This window comes from Rhipicephalus microplus, chromosome 5 (assembly GCF_043290135.1).
Source record: "Rhipicephalus microplus isolate Deutch F79 chromosome 5, USDA_Rmic, whole genome shotgun sequence".
NCBI classification, from domain to species: Eukaryota; Metazoa; Arthropoda; class Arachnida; order Ixodida; family Ixodidae; genus Rhipicephalus; species Rhipicephalus microplus.
Window position 1 is genome coordinate 209300880 of NC_134704.1, and position 19343 is coordinate 209320222.

General features: G+C 42.8%; 2 protein-coding genes across 6 annotated transcripts in view; one reads left to right on the top strand and one right to left on the bottom strand.

Annotated features, from left to right (window-relative positions):
- Positions 1-19343, bottom strand: part of LOC142818109 (uncharacterized) — a 495850-nt gene that overhangs the window by 82003 nt on the left and 394504 nt on the right. For 2 of the 3 annotated variants that reach the window (XR_012895581.1, XR_012895580.1), the window contains one exon: positions 4152-5432. The exons of the other annotated variant lie outside the window; for it this stretch is intronic. The gene's annotated coding sequence lies outside the window, so the exon portion shown is untranslated. Of the gene's footprint in view, positions 1-4151; positions 5433-19343 lie in introns of those variants that run through there. 3 annotated transcript variants of the gene reach the window in all.
- LOC119173543 (uncharacterized) overlaps positions 1-19343 on the top strand; it is a 699991-nt gene that overhangs the window by 38984 nt on the left and 641664 nt on the right. For all 3 annotated transcript variants that reach the window (XM_075896447.1, XM_037424351.2, XM_037424350.2), the window contains exon 2: positions 11657-11777. In XM_075896447.1, coding sequence (XP_075752562.1) covers positions 11657-11777 — 121 coding nt within the window. The remainder of the gene's footprint in view (positions 1-11656; positions 11778-19343) is intronic.

Here is a 19343-nt window from a genome sequence, read left to right on the forward strand (position 1 = left end):
CTGTTCCTACTCCAACTTCTGCTCGTACAAAGACTTTTTCTTCGTCTTTTTACCGGATCTGGTTGAACGACCAATGACCTGTTGGGAGCGGGTTCTGGATATCGAGAGACTAGGGTGGCCTCCTTCCACGGCCCTAGCATTGCTATCTGATGGTGACGGGGTTCGCTCTTGAAAGTCTCTGAACCTTGCCTGCCACCTCGAAGTGGCTTCGAAAAGAGGAATGAGGAAGAAGAAAGTGCTGTTCTGTTACTGCTTCTGTCAATGGAGGGCACTTCCACAGTTATGCGCAGGGAACGGGGAATGGGAATTAAAGAGACAGAAGGAAGCGATAAGAGAAGAGTAGTGAAAAGCATTCCATCACTCGCATCACGCACGTGCGCGTAAGAAACCAAACGCGGCACACGCAATCCACTGAAAGACCGCCGAGAAGCCGGAGGCGAAGCAATGCGCCCGAGAAGGGGAAAAAAAAACCAGAAAAACCACCGGACAGGTAGAAAGAAGTTAGGGCGCTCCCAGATCACGAGGGAAGGGGAGAGAGTGTCTGCTCCGACTGGGCAACACGCTCGTGGAGAAGAGAGAGAAAAAAAAAAAGAAAAAAGAGGCCGGCAGGCAGCTCGTAGCAGCATACCTAAGCAAAGTCACGTGGGACTCCGAGAAGGCGTGGCGCGCGGGGCGATGTAAACAAACGACGACACGTGCGTAATGGGCCTCTTTAGAGGCACGTAAAAAGATCTTCGTCGCCCAAAAAGTCCAGCAGCGCATGGAACGCCCGGCGGAGTGTCGCAACGTTAGCCGTGGGAAACAGGAGATGTTCTGGACTCACGTGGGGCAGTCCCAGTTTCGCGTAGGCGTTGAAGAGACGGCGACGAATATCCGCGTATCCCGGGCACTGGCACAAGATATGCTCGATCGTCTCATCTTCCGGACACTGCACACACGAAGGGCTGCCACTGCCACTCTGGCTAAAGAGTCGGAGCGCGGTTCGGCAGCACCCAGTTCGGAGACGCAGCAAGAAAGCACGAGCACGCCAACCAAATCCTGTTGACGGCAGGCGTGCAACAGGATTGCCGGCTGCTGTGCGGGGGTCCGGGTGAAGAGCCCGGACGGGGCGTGCGATGATCTGCCGCGCCACATCGTAGCTGTGCACGAAGTTCGTTGCGGGTGTGGATGGGTCGTGGGCGTCTTTTGCCAACGCGTTGGCTGCCTCGTTTTTTTATTTAATAATAGCGTCAACCCTCGCTTGAGGGTCACAACAGGGAGGAAGTACAATATGAGTACAAACAGAACACCTAAAAAAAACCACTAAGCAATAAACACAGGAAAACAGAATGGGCAGTACTTCAACCATTACCAAAATAAGCATCAATTTCTCTGTCAAAAGTTTGTACATCAGTACTATTAATAACATGTTGGGGCAAAGAATTCCATTGTTCTATAGCATCCGGGAAAAATGACCACCGAAAGATGTCAGTGCGAGCGCTGAATGGTTCAATGGGGGCATCATGATTCAATCTAGTGCTACGTTTTCCGGGAAGGCGTATGTACTCGTCTTCAGGTATTTTGAATATCCCTTGGATTATACGAAATAATGTTTTAAGTTTTTGTTTCCGCCTTCGAATTTCTAGTGATTCTAAATTGCTTGAATTTAGCATATCAGTTACTGAATCCCGTTTTCTATATCTAGAGCACACAAACCGAGCTGCACGCCTCTGAATACGTTCTAACTTGGTGATCAAGTGTTTCTGGTACGGGCTCCAAACCACAGAGGCGTATTCCAGTCTAGGTCTAATATATGTGTGGTATGCAAGCAGCTTTGCGTGTTTCGGTGTTTTATGTATCTTTGCTCGTAGAAAACACAGTTTTTTAAATGACTCAGAACAAACCGATTCAATGTGACGGTGCCAAGTTAGGTTGTTCGTAATTGTCACCCCTAAGTATTTAAAATGGGGCTTTTTACTGAGTCTATTGCTCCCGATGTTGTACTGGAAATTGAGAACAATTTTTTTATTGGTAATCTGTACATATGTTTTTTTTAAAGTTAATTTGCATATCCCATTCGCAACACCACAATTCCAAATCTTCAAGGCATTTATTCAACTCGAATTGATCATCAGTACAGCTTACAGGCATATAAATCGAACAATCATCAGCATAAAGTTTCATATTAACAGGTGGCTTTACAATAGTACTTATATCATTTATGTACAACAAAAACAACAGCCGGCCAAGCACGGACCCTTGAGGCACACCTGAAAACACATCTACCGTAGCTGAAAAAGAACCATCAATCACCACTGCTTGCTTGCGTTTACTCAGGTAGGCGCCAATCCAATTTAAAATTTCATTACTGAATCCCATTTTACTCAGTTTAATAAGCAGTTTAGTGTTGTTTACAGCATCAAATGCTTTAGCAAAATCAATACAAATTACATAAACTTGTTTGCGATCGTCTATAGCCAAGCTGAAATCATGAATTGTTTGAATCAATTTCGTCACTGTGGACTTGCCACTTCTAAATTCATGCTGACAGTCATTAAGTAATTGATTAACTTCCAAGTGAACCATGCTATGCTTTGCTATTATATGCTCTATGACTTTGCAGCAAACAGACGTCAGTGACAGAGGACGATAGTTGCTAATAATTGTTCGGTTGCCGGCTTTAAACAAAGGTATGATAATTGCGCAGAGCCAGTCCTGTGGAATAGTGTGAGTTTCTAGAAATTTTTTGGAGATAACAAGGAAAAACGATACCCATTCTGCGTATCTTTTCAGAAAAGCAGTTGGTATCTTGTCCGGACCGCTAGCCTTTTTTGCATCCAGATTTAGCAACCGAGAAAATACACCTTCTTGATCAAACAATAAGGGTTCTATAGGACATGCGCATAAATAATGCAAGTTGCTATCACCACGCACATTTGACGGCATCGTGAACACGGACTGGAAAAACCTGCTAAACTCGTCTGCTATCTCAGTCTTTTGCGTCACTGTTCTCGATCCGGCAGTGATCTGTTCAATTTTTTCTTTTCTGCCGCTCATATATAGCCTGAACTTCTGAGGCGCACTCTTCAGAAATTCTGCGAGGGTATGTTTGAAAAACTTACTCTTTGATTTGGACAAGGCTTCTTTTAGGGTTTTACGAGCTTGAGATAATTCAGTAGTGTTCCTCCCCTTTTTTCCGTAGTCTTTTAATTTTTCTTTTCATGGGAACTATATTCCTGGTTATCCATGGGCTGCGTTGTTTTACGTTTTTAAGACGAGATGGGATGAATCTCTGTGCACAGGCGTCCACGATTGCCTTAAATCGATTCCACAATGTCTCGACGTACTCGTATTTTGAGGCAGACTGAAATTCGTCGAAGGTGACTTCTAAAAAATCTAAAATAGAAGTGTCGTCCGCTTCTGCAAAATTTTTAACTTTTACACGCGAAACAGGCTTTGGACGATCGCTTTTCTCTGTGGCAATGTTGATAACAACTAGGCGGTGGTCTGATATGCCCGCTTCCACTGACACCATGTAGCCATCCAACTGGCTTGTTACGAACACAAGGTCGAGCAATGACTTCGTTTCCGTGGTTATTCTAGTGGCTTCCTTCACGATTTGTGTAATATTGTGTGAAAACAATATCTTAATTAATTTATCTCCGCTTGCAATTTCGATATTACCAGGTATCAGGGTTTCCCAGTTAATATGGGGAAGGTTAAAATCACCTGCCATTATCATGTGTGGGCTATCGTTTATATTGTTGCAAAGAAAAGTATTTAGATCATCTAAAAATTCAGGCGATGTGCAGGGGGGGTCTATAAACGGCTCCGATTAAGTATACCAGGTTTTCGTAAGTTATCTTACACCATACGGACTCCTGTAACTTGCAATCAATTAGTGCTGCCCGATTTAAAGATTTCGCGACAATCGCAACGCCACCCCCTCGGGAATCTCGGTCCCACCTGAAGATGGTGTATCCCAGGGGAACAATGCAGTCGCTTGATACAGGGCTGCTGAGCAATGTTTATGTTATAATTATTACGTGAGGAGACCGTGATAATATGAGACACTCTAGATCTGTTACTTTGTTTGCAATGCTACGAGCATTTAACAGGATGACAGTTAGCTATGATGATGACGGGCCTACACCAGGAGGGCTCTGGGAGGCGTTAGATTCATTTGATGCCTCTTGTGTGTTATCTTGTTCGCCCTTTCCCCGCTTGCTCTGCAAAGGGAAACGTTTTTGCAGTTTATGGTCCCAGCCATAAAGCCTGCTATCTATTTTAAGTTTATCGTGAACCAGCGTTGCTTTTTTCCCTTCAACCCTATCTGCTGCCGCACTATCCCACAGTTTCTTCCGTACTTGTACAGTCTCTTGAGCATAATCGTTGCTCACGCTAATAGAACGGCCTTTCAGTTTGCCACAGTTCTTCATTACGCATTTCTTCTCTTTGAAATCATAAAATTTCATTATGACCAGCCTAATTTTTCCTGTTTGTTTTCTGTCAATTCGATGAATTCTCTCTATTGTTGTGAATCCCGGCTGCGGCGGCTGCATTTCCGATGGAGGCGGAAATGTTGTAGGCCCGTGTGCTCAGATTTGGGTGCACGTTAAAGAACCCCAGGTGGTCTAAATTTCCGGAGCCCTCCACTACGGCGTCTCTCATAATCATATAGTGGTTTTGGGACGTTAAACCCCACATATCAATCAATCAATCTCTATTGTTGTGGCGTGGACCCCGAGTATTTTACGAAACACGTTTTTTACAACAGATTTTAAGTTTTAAGATTTTTGCTCAGGAATGCCGAAAACTAAGAGGTTATTTCTTCAACTTCGGTTTTCATAATCAAGAAGTTTTTCTGCCTGCCGCTGCACGACAGACTCTAGGTATTCAATTCGTGCGTTTAGTTCTCGAATTAACTCAAGAGACTGTGTAAGTTTGTCGGTTTCAGCATTTAGAGCCGCTATATCTGCTCTAATTGTTTTGGTCGTGTCGCTGGCTACCTTTTGATTTTTTTTAGGATTTCCTTCAGCATGTCTTTAGTATCAGGTCCCGGGTTTTCCTCTATGTCACCCGACATCAACAGGCACAAAATTACATAGCAACAATCGACCACAATAGCACAGCACGTTCGAGGGCACGGCAAAACCAACAAAAATCGATTGTCACTACGGTAAGTGACAGTGTGATACTGGGACCTAACCTGCAAAACAAACAGCAGCGGTTTCAGCATGCTGTTGCCGGCAGAGTTGCCGTGCCCTCTGAAGAAGTTCATGTCAGTCCGCTTCTTAAGTGCATTTTCTGTCGATCACGTCACCCCAGTCGGTAGCCAGCCGGCGAACGGTGATTCCACGACGCCGCATCGATGAATGAGCACGGACGCTATCACTTCGTTTTTGGTGCTTGTCGCTGAAGTTTGAAGTTGTAGGCGTAACCCACGGCAATGCCTGCAAAACAAACAGCAACGGTTTCAGCATGCTGTTGCCGGCAGAGTTGCCGTGCCCTCTCGTTGCCGCGTACTCCGACATGTGAGGGCACCCACTGGAACGACACAACACGCCCACTTCGCACAATCACTGTAAACTTGCGCGTGAGGCGCTGTGCCATCGAATGGTCATTTTAACCCTTCGCCAGGGTGATGAGCGCCGCCTGAGAGTAGCAGAAGACGACGGCCAATGGCGGCAGTGGCTCGGCCAGCTGATCGGCCGCTAAGTTCAGTGCCGCGAGCTCAGCGGTCCTCGATGTCGCCGGCAGCGGAAGACGGCACTTCCTCTCGTCTCGGAGCGCCGGAATGATGCTGGCAGCAGCAGCAGAACCGTCCCTGTTCACCGACCTTGCCTGCCACCTTCTCTGCTTCACTATGAGCGGCACCTGATATTTGGCCGAGCACGTCCGGTCGGCCTAGGATGCGCTTATTCACATATTCGGCACTGGGGCGCACACTTGTGTCCATTGTTGGGGTTCTTTAATCCGCAAATCGGGCACAGCCTGATATCTGGTCTTGGGCACACGTCATGTCTGTGACCGAGCCTGCCATACTTATTGCAAAAGTCTATCTGTTTCCGGTACAGAGATACTCTTATCCTAACGCTGTTAATGCAAACCCACGTAGGAACTCCTTCATAGTGTAGTATCACGTTGGCCGTACTACCAAGCGTCTTCGCATACGTTAGAGAGGGGTTTATTGTGTTTACCAGCACTTCCATGAGCTGATCTTGAGTATAAGTATAAGGGGTTAATTGCGTATAAATTTTTTTGTCATATGCTCAGGCGCCGAAACGTATGCGTTGGTTTCGTACCTCTTTCCGTTGATAGTCAAAACATTCATCTTGGAGATCTTCGTCGCTCTGATTTCCTCCGGTGTGCTTATCACCAAAATGTACCGTTTGGAATATGTCATAGTACCGTTACCATTTGAAATGTATCATAGTAAAAATGCGAATAAAGCCGAGAATAGCAAAATGTTTCTTATGGAAGCGTCTGCTCTGTTTACTGTCAGCTCGCCCGTTTCAGATAAATGAAGTAGCCACTTTCGGATGAAGGAACAGAACTTCAGTATTTTTCCATCGTAGAACTCTAAATAGCTTGCCTCCCATGAAATAATAGTTTTTCAAAGATAAAGTGTGAAGCCTATGTATGCACAACCTCTTCGAAAGAAACTTACAGTGACATTGGCAGAAAACTGAACGTGTCACAGCGCATACATTTCTTGGGATACTTTTTCAAGAACACTTAGACTGGTCCTTACACACCAACCACGTTTGTACCAAGATTTCTAGATCCACGGGTATAATCTGCAAATTGCGACAACTCCTCCCTCTGTAGTTGAAAAAACAACTATATTATTCCAATGTTCACTCACATCTCCATTATTGTCTTCTTGTATGAGGGAATACGACTAAACCAAACACTGACAAAATTCACACCTTGCAAAAAAAAAAAGCTATACGACTAATATCAGGGGTGTCATTCAGGCATCATACCGCGCCTCTCTTTAAGGAACATAAAATACTTACGGTAACCAACGTCATGAAACAAAAATTGGCAATGCTTATTTATAAACAGGTACGAACTGATCGCTCAGGGCTTTATCAGAGGCATCTCCCGAGAGGTCACAGTCACAACCTATACGGCACAGGGTGTATACATATGAGAAACCTCGTACAAAGTACGGCACACAAAAACTATTGTATCAAATTTCGCATTTCCTGAACGAACAACCGATTGTAGCTTCTCTAATTGACAATATAGTCTCATATATCATTTTTAAAAAGAAGATACAGGAACACTTCCTATTTACACAAACGTAATCACCGCCACCATCTTTGTTTCATATTCCCTGAAGTATTTTCTTGTGTAAATCACATTAACGTGCGATTATGTTATCCAAACTGTGTTTCATTTATCGGTCAAACATATTCCTTATTGATGTTTTTGTCTTTTGATTGTTGAAACCTTGTATTCAAATTTAAAGTTTCTTCAGGTATTTTACATGTCTTACATTAGTGTTTGTTTATGTCCTCTACAGTTTGCTTCATTTGTCGGATACGCATATGCTTTATTGATTTCATTGCCTGTGCAAATTTTTGCTCATTTCTGTTTTCCTGTACATGTTTTGCATGTAGAAACTTATTTATGCTTAATTTCTTATTGAATCTTTACTCTACACTGAGCACTGTGTTGTTTTGGTGGGTTTTGGGTTTACAGGGGGCAGGCGCTTTGTCAGGCTTTTATGCCTTTTCGCCGGTCCCCTAGGCAAATTGTACCTTTCTTCTTTTTTTTTGCTTTTGCATGAAATAAACTTCTACTTCAACTTCTACATGAAATGAAATAGTAGTATTTTCATTATCAGCAAAATATTTTAAGGAAATTCCAAAACCACTGTAACAATATTCTTGGTAAGCGCAAAACTGCGCGAAAAAGAAATGCGGGTTTGCGAAACCCGCATTTGCGAAAAAGGAATTCTCCCCGCCGAAGTCGTCACGTCGTAAATTCTAGCGGAGTTACCTTACGTAGGTTCTTGTTGGTAAGGATGAACTTGTTTGACCCCTGGGTGGCCCATAGACGTAACATACCAAACTTCTTGATTGTTTGAAGAGCCAATGCCCCGAAGTAAGACAAATACAGTTTGAAAGTGGTGACCACACGCGCGGATAATTAGGACACAAAATTCTGAAATGGAACACTGACCTCAATTTTCTCTTCTATTAATAAACTTATGGGGCTGAAATGAACGAAATTCGAGTTATCAGCGGACACAGACTAAACCAAGTCAGTGTTTTACTTTGCGTCTCTCTTCGAACTAGGCAAAGTCCAAGGCCAGCCCAACTCGAGCCCTCCTCGTCAAACTAGGGCCTGACCCCAGCCTGAAGCTTCATGCCCAAGCCTTGCCAGGGCCTGCCATGAACCCTACTTTTGTTGTGTGAGCCCGAGCACGTGCAGCGTTCTAATCCCAGTAACGACCCAGCGCTTCATTATCAAATCAGCCAATGGCTGATGCAATGGATGTCACGAGTGACAAGCTTGTTTGGTCATTTTTCGAGAGAAGAAAAAAGCAATGTTCAGCTGAATTGAATAATTTATTGTGAATAAATGGCAGCGTGCTGCGCTACATTATTTGGCTTGCGTGTCTTTGAGCGCCTCGACTACCAATCGGCCCTGTTTTTTGACCATGCTAAAAATTGTTGCAGGGCCCCTAAAGTACATCTGTAAGTACATGTTTTCTGTCGTGTTATACTCAGTCCTACGACAGAGGGATCAATCACGTTTTTTTTTTCTTTTTGCGAAGCTGCTTCAGCTTTCGTAAGGTGTCATATTATTGTGGGTAGTTCTGTGTCAGCGTTGTTTAGATTTTGACACACATGATGACAGAAAGTATAATAAGTAATAATAATAATAATATATATATATATATATATATATATATATATATATATATATATATATATATATATATATATATATATATATATATATATATATGCACGCACCAATGTCGCGAAAATGAATCATATGCAGGAAGAGTTTACACCCAAGTTTGAAGCCAGCTTTGCGAATTGCACTGCAAATAAAAACTGGGTTAAATTTTGTGACATATTAAAGCAAATCGAAGATAGTTGCGTACAAAAAATGGCTATTAGATCAGCCAAAAACGATCCGTGGTTCACTCAGGATGTGAGAAGAAGTCCTAATAAAAAGAAGCGTGCACTTAGGAAGGCGTCTCGAACAAAATCGACTGTAGACTGGGATAACTATAGAAATTAATTAAGAAAAACCGAAGCCATCATTAAAAAAGCCAAACATATATTTTTCAATTGCACACTGCTTAAACTCCTCAAAACTAACCCTAAAAAATTCTGGCAAGTGGTAAACCCTTAAAACACTGATTCTCCGACCTAGCTAGACGGTGAGCATGGTGATTCTCCGTCAGCTGAGGAAAGTGCGGAAATATTCAGCGATCAGTTTGCATCGATATTTTCAAATGAGCTTTCAGTAGATTTCCTCGACTTAACAGAGACCGTCATTCATGATATCTTTCTCCCAATAGAAATCATCGAAGATGGTGTAGCACGTGCCATTGAGCGACTTGAGCACAAGACGAGTCCAGGGACCAATGGCATTAGCTCCAAACTTCTGCAACTAACCGCTCAAAAATCATCGTTCTTATTGAAACTAGTATTTCAGCAGTCAGTGAACACAGGTTGCGTCCCAGATGATTCGAAGTCCGCATTATTTGTACTTATATTCAAATCTGGTTAAAATCATGTGCTAATGATTACCGGCCAATCTCTCTTACTTCTATTGCGTGCAAAATACTCGAGCATATTCTGTTTACGCACATCGTATCTCACCTCAATAAAAATAACTTGCCAATAGATAACCAACATGGCTTCCGCAACAACCGCTCGTGCGAAACTCAGCTGTTCGAATTGGTAACTGACCTTAATGATTCTCTGAATAACTCCCGCTACAATGACGCAATTTTTATAAGATTTCACTAAAGCGTTTGACCGCGTGCAACACAAAAAGTTGATGACTAAAGCCTGTAATCTACAGCTAGACGCTAAAACAACCCAGTAGATAAGCGGTTTTCTTACTAACAGGGTTCAGTCAGTTAAACCTAACAACGTTATCACTACTCCCAGACCCGTCAAATCTGGGGTACCCCAGGGATCCGTACTAGGCCCTCTGTTGTTTCTAGTATATATTAATGATATCGGATCCAATATTAACTCTTCACTGCGTCTCTTTGCAGACGACTGCGTAATTTATAAGGAAATCACCGAACCAAACGACGTAAACATCTTGCAGTCCAACTTGACAAAACTATCAATATGGTGCCGCTTATGGCAAATGGAAATAAATGCAAACAAAACCAAACACGTACGCGTGTCATCCGTTGCACATCCTTCGCCCAATGAGTATGTCATAAACAACTTGGTAATTCAAACAGTTACATCTAATAAATATCTAGGTATTTTATTCCACTTTGATATAACCAGGATTAGCCACGTAGAATACATTACCGCGAAAGCACTACGGAAACTTGGTCTTCTTAAGCGCCGCCTGAAACTTGCAAACAAAGACACCAAACTTCACGCATACAATACTGTTATCCGGCCAACCATAGAATATGCTTCCATAGTATGGCAACCCCCCACAGCAACCCTTACTGATACGCTCGAAACTGTCCAAAACAAAGCCGCGCGATTTATTTTGTCATGTTATTCCCGCTATGAAAGTGTGTCTTTCATCAAGAAAAATCTAACTCTCCCCCTTTTGCCATGTGCAAGAAATATTTCCGCTTATCTTTCTTCCACAAACTATACCACAGTGATTCGCCGTTCCGCCATACGTTCATTCACCCTGCTTTGTACCTTTCCGCACGCGTTTACAATGATCATAAAATTGAACCTATATTTTCTCGCACACAAAAAAAAAACCCACCAAATCTCACCCCTTGTCTTAGCGACAACCAAGTGGAACGCTCTGCCTGCCATCATTGTAACGCATACACAGCAATCATCTTTCCACTCCGCATTATTTGCGTTCCTTGAATGTGTTGGACAATCTTAGGCATAGCTGTATAACGTGCCATGCAGCTTTTTCAATGTGCTCGCTTGTGAAAACCTTGGTGTGTTGTTATTTCTTGCTTATCTTGGTTGACAGACTGTGTATTCTGCGCATGTTTTCTTGTTTTTTTTTCTTCTTTTCTTGTTGAAAAATAGCTGTTGTCACTGATTACTGCATGAAACCCCCCTATGTAATGCCCTGTAGTCCCTAAGATATGATTGATAGATTGATATGTGGGGTTTAACGTCCCAAAACCACTATATGATTATGAGAGACGCCGTAGTGGAGGGCTCCGGAAATTTAGACCACCTGGGGTTCTTTAACGTGCACCCAAATCTGAGCACATGGGCCTACAACATTTCCGCCACCATCGGAAATGCAGCCGCCGCAGCCGGGATTCGAACCCGCGCCCTGCGGGTCAGCAGCCGAGTACCTTAGCCACTAGACCACCGCGGCGGGGCGAGTCCCTAAGGTATAAAAATAAATAAATAAATAAATAAATAAATAAATAAATAAATAAATAAAAATATAGGATTTCTCAAGGCTATCATTCATGAAATATTAGGTTTTCATGGAGCACATTTTCCTTTGTTTGCAGATGAGTTTCGAGGCCAGGTGCTCCCCGAAGGCTGCAAGCAGCAGGAGGAATGCTACGAGACAGCAACTGAAGAGATCTTCCAGGTTGTTGAGAAGCATGACCACATTCTTCCACTCTGCGAGTGAGAAAACTTTACAATTCATACATAAAGTTTGCTACTAAGACACAAAAAGATTTCTTCAAATTTTGCTATTGATATGAAATGCTGTATGATATAGTACATTGAGTACTATATAGCTGTTTAACGGTAAAACACCATGAGTAGAAGAATGTTTACGTATGCCAAACGAAAAAGAAATGTAGGTGGGCCCCGCCACGGTGGTCAAGTGGCTAAGGTACTCGGCTGCTGACCCGCAGGTCGCGGGATCGTATCCCGGTTGTGGCGGCTGCATTTCCGATGGAGGCGGAAATGCTGTAGGCCCGTGTACTCAGATTTGGGTGCACGTTAAAGAACCCCAGGTGGTCGAAATTTCCGGAGCCCTCCACTACGGCGTCTCTCATAATCATATGGTGGTTTTGAAACGTTAAGCTCCCCAAATCAATCAATCAAATCAGAAATGTAAACGGTAATTAAAATTAGATCTCAGTAATTCACCTGCTAGGAGGACGCCAAAGCCACAATGCCACCTTTTGAAGAAAGGTTCGAGATTGTTAACAAACTTGGCAAACTTGTCCCGCTCTATGAGCGATAGAACCGTACGATTATTACGTGTTTGTTGCTACTAAAAAAAGAAAGTTTCTTTATATTTTCTACTGATATCAAATGCTTGCTATGATCCCCTAGCGTTAAGGCTATGGGACGCTAAAGTAACACGAGGCACTGACAGTAATTAACAGAGAAACTCGAAAGAGGGGGAGAATAAATTGAAACTATATTTTAGAAATGTATAAGCTAAAACGAAGAGAAAATGACCAGGCAACAGCTAGGGAGTCATTCAAGGTTGTTATGAAACTCGACCTACACCTCCATGAGTGAAAGACATACTTCTGACGTTGTTGTTAGTACTCAGAAACATTAAAATTCTAGTTTGCTAAGGCACAAAGGCCTGCTTGCATTTGGTAATATGAGGACTTGTTAACGGTGAAACGTCCTGACGGAATGAACTCTGACGTTAGAGAAAGAGCAATGTAGGCTGTAAATACAAGTTACGTTTTAGTAATGTACGCGCTAAAAAGACGATAAAATCCCGACGCAGCAACAGAAAAGATCAACGAAGCTCTCAACTCCATCAACTTGTCAAGCTTTACGAGTGAGAGACTATTACAATTCTTGCTCTATTATTTGCACTAAGAAGCATACTTTCTTTGTATTTTGCTAGAAATATCAAATACCTGCTTGCCTCCGATAGTATTTTGAAATTCCATGCATCATCATTATACATCATGGGGAATAAAATCCGACGTAAGGCAGATTGGGATGGAAAGTCAGGGGTAAATTGAAATTAGAATTTAGTAGTGTACATGTCATCATCATCATCATCATCATCATCATCATCATCATCATCATCATCATCATCATCATTTATTTTCTCTTAAGGGCCCTTGATAGGGTATTACATAAGGGGGGGGGGTCGAACAAGGATACACAAAGCCAATAGGTGTCCAGTAATATGGACAGTCGCAGGGAACTGTGGTATACGACAGCTTCCGGCTCGACGCACCACGCGGGTTAGCAGCGGCACGCGCGAATTTTTCTACCCCTCCGTTGAAGAAAGCATCTTTCCGCGCAATGTCAGTGCTTTAGCAGTTGGCTTTTTGGTTGTGCTAACTATGACTGCAACGATGAGAATGTAAGCCATGAACGGTAAGAAAACTTTTTTACCGCACTAAAATGACCTGCAACGCTTTTATGCTGCTCGGGGTACTGTCAGTTTAGCTAGCAGATCACTCGATACAGAAGACAGTTCATTGCATGATACGTTACTGCAGATAAAAATCACCATTTTAAAGATATCAAGGGATGGGGATGACTGCAGCAGTGCGCTAAGAGTTCACTCCGAGATCGCTGCGTCGGCCGACATCGTCGGTCGATCGGCATGAAGCGCCGCACTTATTGAGCGCGTTGAGAAATATTTTTTTTAAGCTTTCAGCGCGTTATAAGATGCATTTATTAGTCGAAGCTAGATGGTTATTGTAACGCTGATCTTGATCAAGCTGCGAGGCACAGTGGCACATAAAAAATGCAGTGAGACATAGATGGTGTCGAATAATCGAAACCCGAAGCCCTGCGCTTGTTTAGCGCAGTTATTCATTTGTGTGCCGTCTCTGCGCACAGTTTAACCAAGATAAACGCAAATGGACTCGTCCAGCGCTTCTTGTCAACTTACTCTTGAGTAAAGCTTTCGCATTTTTGTCATATGCTTTATGGAAGGAATGGCTGGCGCTCATCTTAGTAGATTTCACCCGCATGTTGCCATATTTTTGCTAGGCGCGCCGGCGCAACAATTTATTTCTCCGTATAAAATTCGCAACAAATTGATGCGTAAGCTTTTTATTAGTGCAGAATACACATGTATATGTGATAAAATGGTCTTAGCACATTCTCGCTTCAACTTTCGGTACCCAAAGTCTACCTGTCGCTGGGGCTCTCGTCACAGCTGCGACCCACCTTGTTTTTCTTTCTTCGTTTTAAGGGAATCGATACATGCGTTTGCCTTTCAGGCTCGAGTTGGAGCAGCCAACGGCTAAACAACCAGCCATGATTTATTAAGGCGAAGATAAACGGGCGACCGTGCGCGCGAATGCCGAATAATCTGAGGCTTGAGGTGAAGCGGTTCGCCGTCGTCTGCTCTTCTCGAATCTGAAGACGGCAGCAGACGATGCGGCCCACAATTTCTCGCTCTTTTACTGGTCACTTATTACAAACCAAGAACATATAGTGGGATGCATTTCAAGAATTGGAATTACAGGGCAACAATAATAACAGAACTTGTTATGCAACTAATAGCATGAAGTGTAATAAATGTGAGAGAAAGGCACACACGAAAATTATGACGGTGTGGTTGTAAAATGAGTTTCAAGTAAGGTTTTGAAGTTCAGAGTATTACGTTCGTTGGCTACTGCATTTGGAAGCCAATTCCGATCCTCAATTGTTAACGGGAGAAAAAATTTGTTAAAAGCATTGGTTGAACCTTTTAAATTTTGGACACTCATAGAGTTGAAGAGAAGGCGCGAAGTTTGAATTGGTAAAACAGATGTCCAAATGACGGTGCAGTCGCTGCAGCAGTTTACAAGTTTGCTGGCAAGACCGACAAATTAGTTCCCTTTTGTTAGTCTTTTACGGTCATTATGCAGTGGCTCCTTCGGATGAGCTCGTTTTACATCATTGCTCGGTGAGCTCAGTCTCCGGAAACGTCTTGCTCTTGCCTTCTGTTCATTGAGCATGTGATGAGAAGTTGTCATGTGCGCTGTTTAAACGCTTTTTTGGCCAAGTTGCATAGATCGATAGTTCTTTAGGTGAACGTGTAAAGAATAGAACCAGGTATAAAACTTCGCCCGTCTGTATGTCTCATTTTTGTTGCCATGTGCTTCAAGATAAATGCGTTCTAACTAGGATTACTCCCAGTTTCGCATACGGCAGGGCAAGCCAAGGCACACTAGATAGTGACGTTACGACCACTATCTCCGCGGGCGGCTGAAATCAGCCAGCGCGGGGGGCAACGTGCGTCCTTTTTGGCAGCCAAGATACCTAACAAAAATCGAGACTTTTCATGCATAATAAAGAGTTTTGTTTTCAATAAAGCACAGCCTGACTCCGTGTGTTGCTGCTCGAGCACAAGAATCAAAGCAGACCCGATCATTCTCTTCTTCATCATATATTTTTCCCACAATGACCTGGTCAGTGTTAAGGACACAGATGTAAAACACCGAGCGCTTTCCTTGTTAGAAGGAAAATGAATCTGCAACGTTTGGCAGCCAGCGTAAAGAGGGCGAAAAACCTGGAGTTAGAAGTTTTCTTTGCGGTGAAATTGCACAAGGAAGACATGCCTTTCCGGGATATAGTCTCGGAAAAAGGTAGCTGGCAGTTATATGTTTCGGGTTTTCTGCAAAAGAACCTAGCACGCCTGAATATTGTTGACCCTTTCCGCATACCGAATTCGAATTCTGTGTGCGAGTACCTCAAATATGATGAGACTACGTAGCGATGAGACTACGTAGCGCCATCAGTGTCGACGTGGAAAATTTATATTATTCCGTTCCGCATTGCCAGGTTATGAAATGCGTAAAAGTCTGCATAGTGTTTGACAACGAAGAATCTTTCATCGATGGTTGCGGTATTTCTTTAGAATCAGTTCTTGAACTTTTGTCATTTTACCTTGAAAGTACCTTTGTGTCATGGCGGAGGGATCTTTATGTACAAAAGTCTGGTGTCTGCATAGGCTCGAGCGTGGCCCCTATTATTAGTGACATTATTTTAGGCTACATTGACAGGCAGCTAGAAGGCCACCTTAGTAAGTGCTGCAGTGATGTTTTTCGTTACGTCGACGATTTTGTATTTTTTTCCCACAATGACATTCACCATAAGGACATTGATCACATTTTCAAGTTGTTCAGTCAGCATGGTATAGGCCTCACCTTCACTCACGAAGTCTGTAAGAATTACGAGCTACAGTTTCTTGACCTAAAGCTAACCTTTGGTAAAAATAATTTTTGTTGGAAATATGACCCAAGATCAGTGAAGCTTATCTTAAACTACAAGTTTGGCTATTCTAAGATAGTGAAGAGAGTGATTGCAAAGACAATCTTGAATGCGTCGCTCAGGAAATCCTGTGTGCATGTGTCGAATATTGCTTTTCATAACCAGGTAAAACGCTTAGTAGATGCTGGGTATCCTGACAAGGTTATTTCGTCTGTGTGTGAGTCGATGGTTCGGAGCGTTAAGCTCGTGAAGCACAGAGGCGCCCAAGAAAATTCCGATGGAAAAAGAAAAAGAGCAGTTTTTCCTTATGTACACAAATTGGCGCATGGGCTGAAAAACGTAGGCTCAAGGTATGGTGTCGGCGTTCTTTTTTCCGTCAAACATAAGGGAGGTAGCATTTAGCCCGATGGTTGATAACGCGCTGATGGACAAATAAGTCAAAAGGAGATGCACTGTGAATCATAAGAACAACTAAATCACATGCGTAAAAAAAGCTGTGTATATAACTCCGTTATCCTGTAGTAGAAAGTACGTGGGACAAACGAAACGATGTGTGAATGTTCGTTTAAGAAAGCATGAGTTATCTCTTCAAGGGATCGCGCGACTTCATCTCCTGGAACACTGCAGGTCATGTGGTTGTCATCCCATTTTTGAGAGAACCACTATCATCTTCAAGCATCCTAACCAGCTAACAAGAGAAATCGCTGAGGCATATCATATTAGGGGTAGCAAAGATTAGGGTTAGCAAGTGCGTTAGTGAACCATCCATGACACTGCATGAAAAAGAATTAAGTTTTTTAGGCCAATCTTGTTTATTGCCATGAGTTGGACAACGCTACCTCGGTGCACCTCGTATTCTGCGCATGTTGTGATGTAGGCTGCCAGTACCTATATATATATATATATATATATATATATATATATATATATATATATATATATATATATATATATATATATATATATATATATATATATATATATATATATATATATATATATATATATATATATATACTTTTCACCCCATTTTTTCCAATAAACAACAGTTTTGAGTCAGCGCCGTGTTTTCTTTCTCTTTTGCTCCTTCCCTGTCCTGTATTTTTTTTTCTGGTGTTGCGCTGTAAGTAAGTTCACTATGAATAGCCTGCGTGGAGACATTCATAAACAGTTTGATTCCAGAAGGTAAAGGTGTCGAACTGCGCGTTTATTGGTAGTTCCACTTTTAGTCTCAGGATACAAAATCCTAACTTGTCATCTCTTCTTTTATGGACTAATTTAGTCGAACATCGTTCCAAAGTTGCTAGGGCTTGCTGGATTCTTGAAAAGAATGAGGTCCTGTTTGTTGAGTCGGTCAGACAAAGTAACTGGTTTGGGAAATATAGCGTTGATTTCCATTCCGGGAGGCATTCTTTAGATCAATGATCCCGAAAATTCTGCGACCTTTTTTCTTGTTGTTCCCATTGACACTTGGGAAGCGAAAACAGCGCAAAAATATAGACAAGGACAGAGGAAGAGACGACACCACGGTGTCAGCACGGTGCCGTCTCTTCCTCTGCTCTTGTCTATTTTTTGCGCAGTTTTTACTTCCCGAGTATGAACCACAATCTAGGCCAACTTTCGCTATTCTTGTTCCCATCGATATAGCATATGGTGCCTGTCGAAATAATCTCAGCGACATTAGAGGTCGGGAAGCACACATAAGCACACCTATACGAGAGTGAGCTGCAAAGAGTGGGTCCAAATGCACGCAGTTGTTATAAACGTTTGTGATTGGTCGGGAATAAACGACAGCCTGCTCTTCAGTTAAGGTAGCATGTAGCTGTTTCTCCACAACATAAGCTTTTCTAAAACACTTCTTCAATGTCAGTTTGACAGACGTGAGAAGATGTCTAGTACAGGCTGCCCCACAACGGTGCATGGTCGGCGATAAACTTTTTATTTTTTATGATTGTTGGCTATGCCGCTAAAGCTTCTTGATGTGTCATTGCTTGCCACAGTTTTAAGAGTTGTCTCTTGCAAAGACATTGCCTGAATATATAACAAATGAGGTCCTTTCGTGAGACGAAGCGTCGTAAAGCATCAAGAAAACTTTTGACATTCATATCTTCGACCAATTCGAGAACTGCTCGAATCAATGCGCACGTGACTAGGTCAACATACATTTTGGCGTAGCCATCTGATCGTTTCAGTATAGAGGAGCGGTGAAGTCGAGTCCTGTTACGTGAAAAGATCCCGAAGTGGGAACTCTTCCAGGTGGCTACGGCGCTGCTACTTCGGACATATTTGCGACATTGATGAGTGGGGTGAAGTAATTTCCCTCCGATGATTTTCTTGATTACTTGTCGTCCTCATAATATTTTGGAACCTCTCCCTTCTTTAACAGAATTTATCGAGCACTTCTACATTAAGGAGCGGATGATTGTGCAGCGCAGCGAGAAGCTCGCAATAGTGGGGCTTTTTGTATAATACAATTGGAGGCTTTTCCTCGGAAGATTCCTTGCTGAATTTTAGATGTCCTGTGACACGAAGAACTCCCATGCCAAGGAAGCAGTTCACGTCACGGAGTATATAATCCCTTTTATGTTGAGCTCGTATTAAAATGCGTTCGATTTCCCAATAAAATGCTGAACTGTGTACATTTTTTACCAATATACTTAGGTGGCTTGTATTTCTTGAGCACTCAGGGCTCCCTGTGACGAGCTTTTCCGCTTCATCTTCACCATTAATCTGCGTACCCCATTAATCTTCGTACCCAAGTGGTAATGCGGTGTGGTCGTCAGAGGGAGCTGTATCTGTTATTATCATCCAGAATTTGTGATTCGTTGTAAACTAGAGTTTCAAAAGATGATGCCAGATGCGTTCATTCATCCGTGACGATCAGCGGAAGATCGGTGAAGTTGAGAATGCGGCACGGTGGCTTTCATTCTCTTTACACGTAAGCCAGTCGGATGCCGTCCACAAAATTTAGTTTGTTATTAGGTCATGGCAGATACATTTCCCGTCAGAAAACCAGTAGCGTTTTGCTTTCCTGGGCAGTGTCTCCAA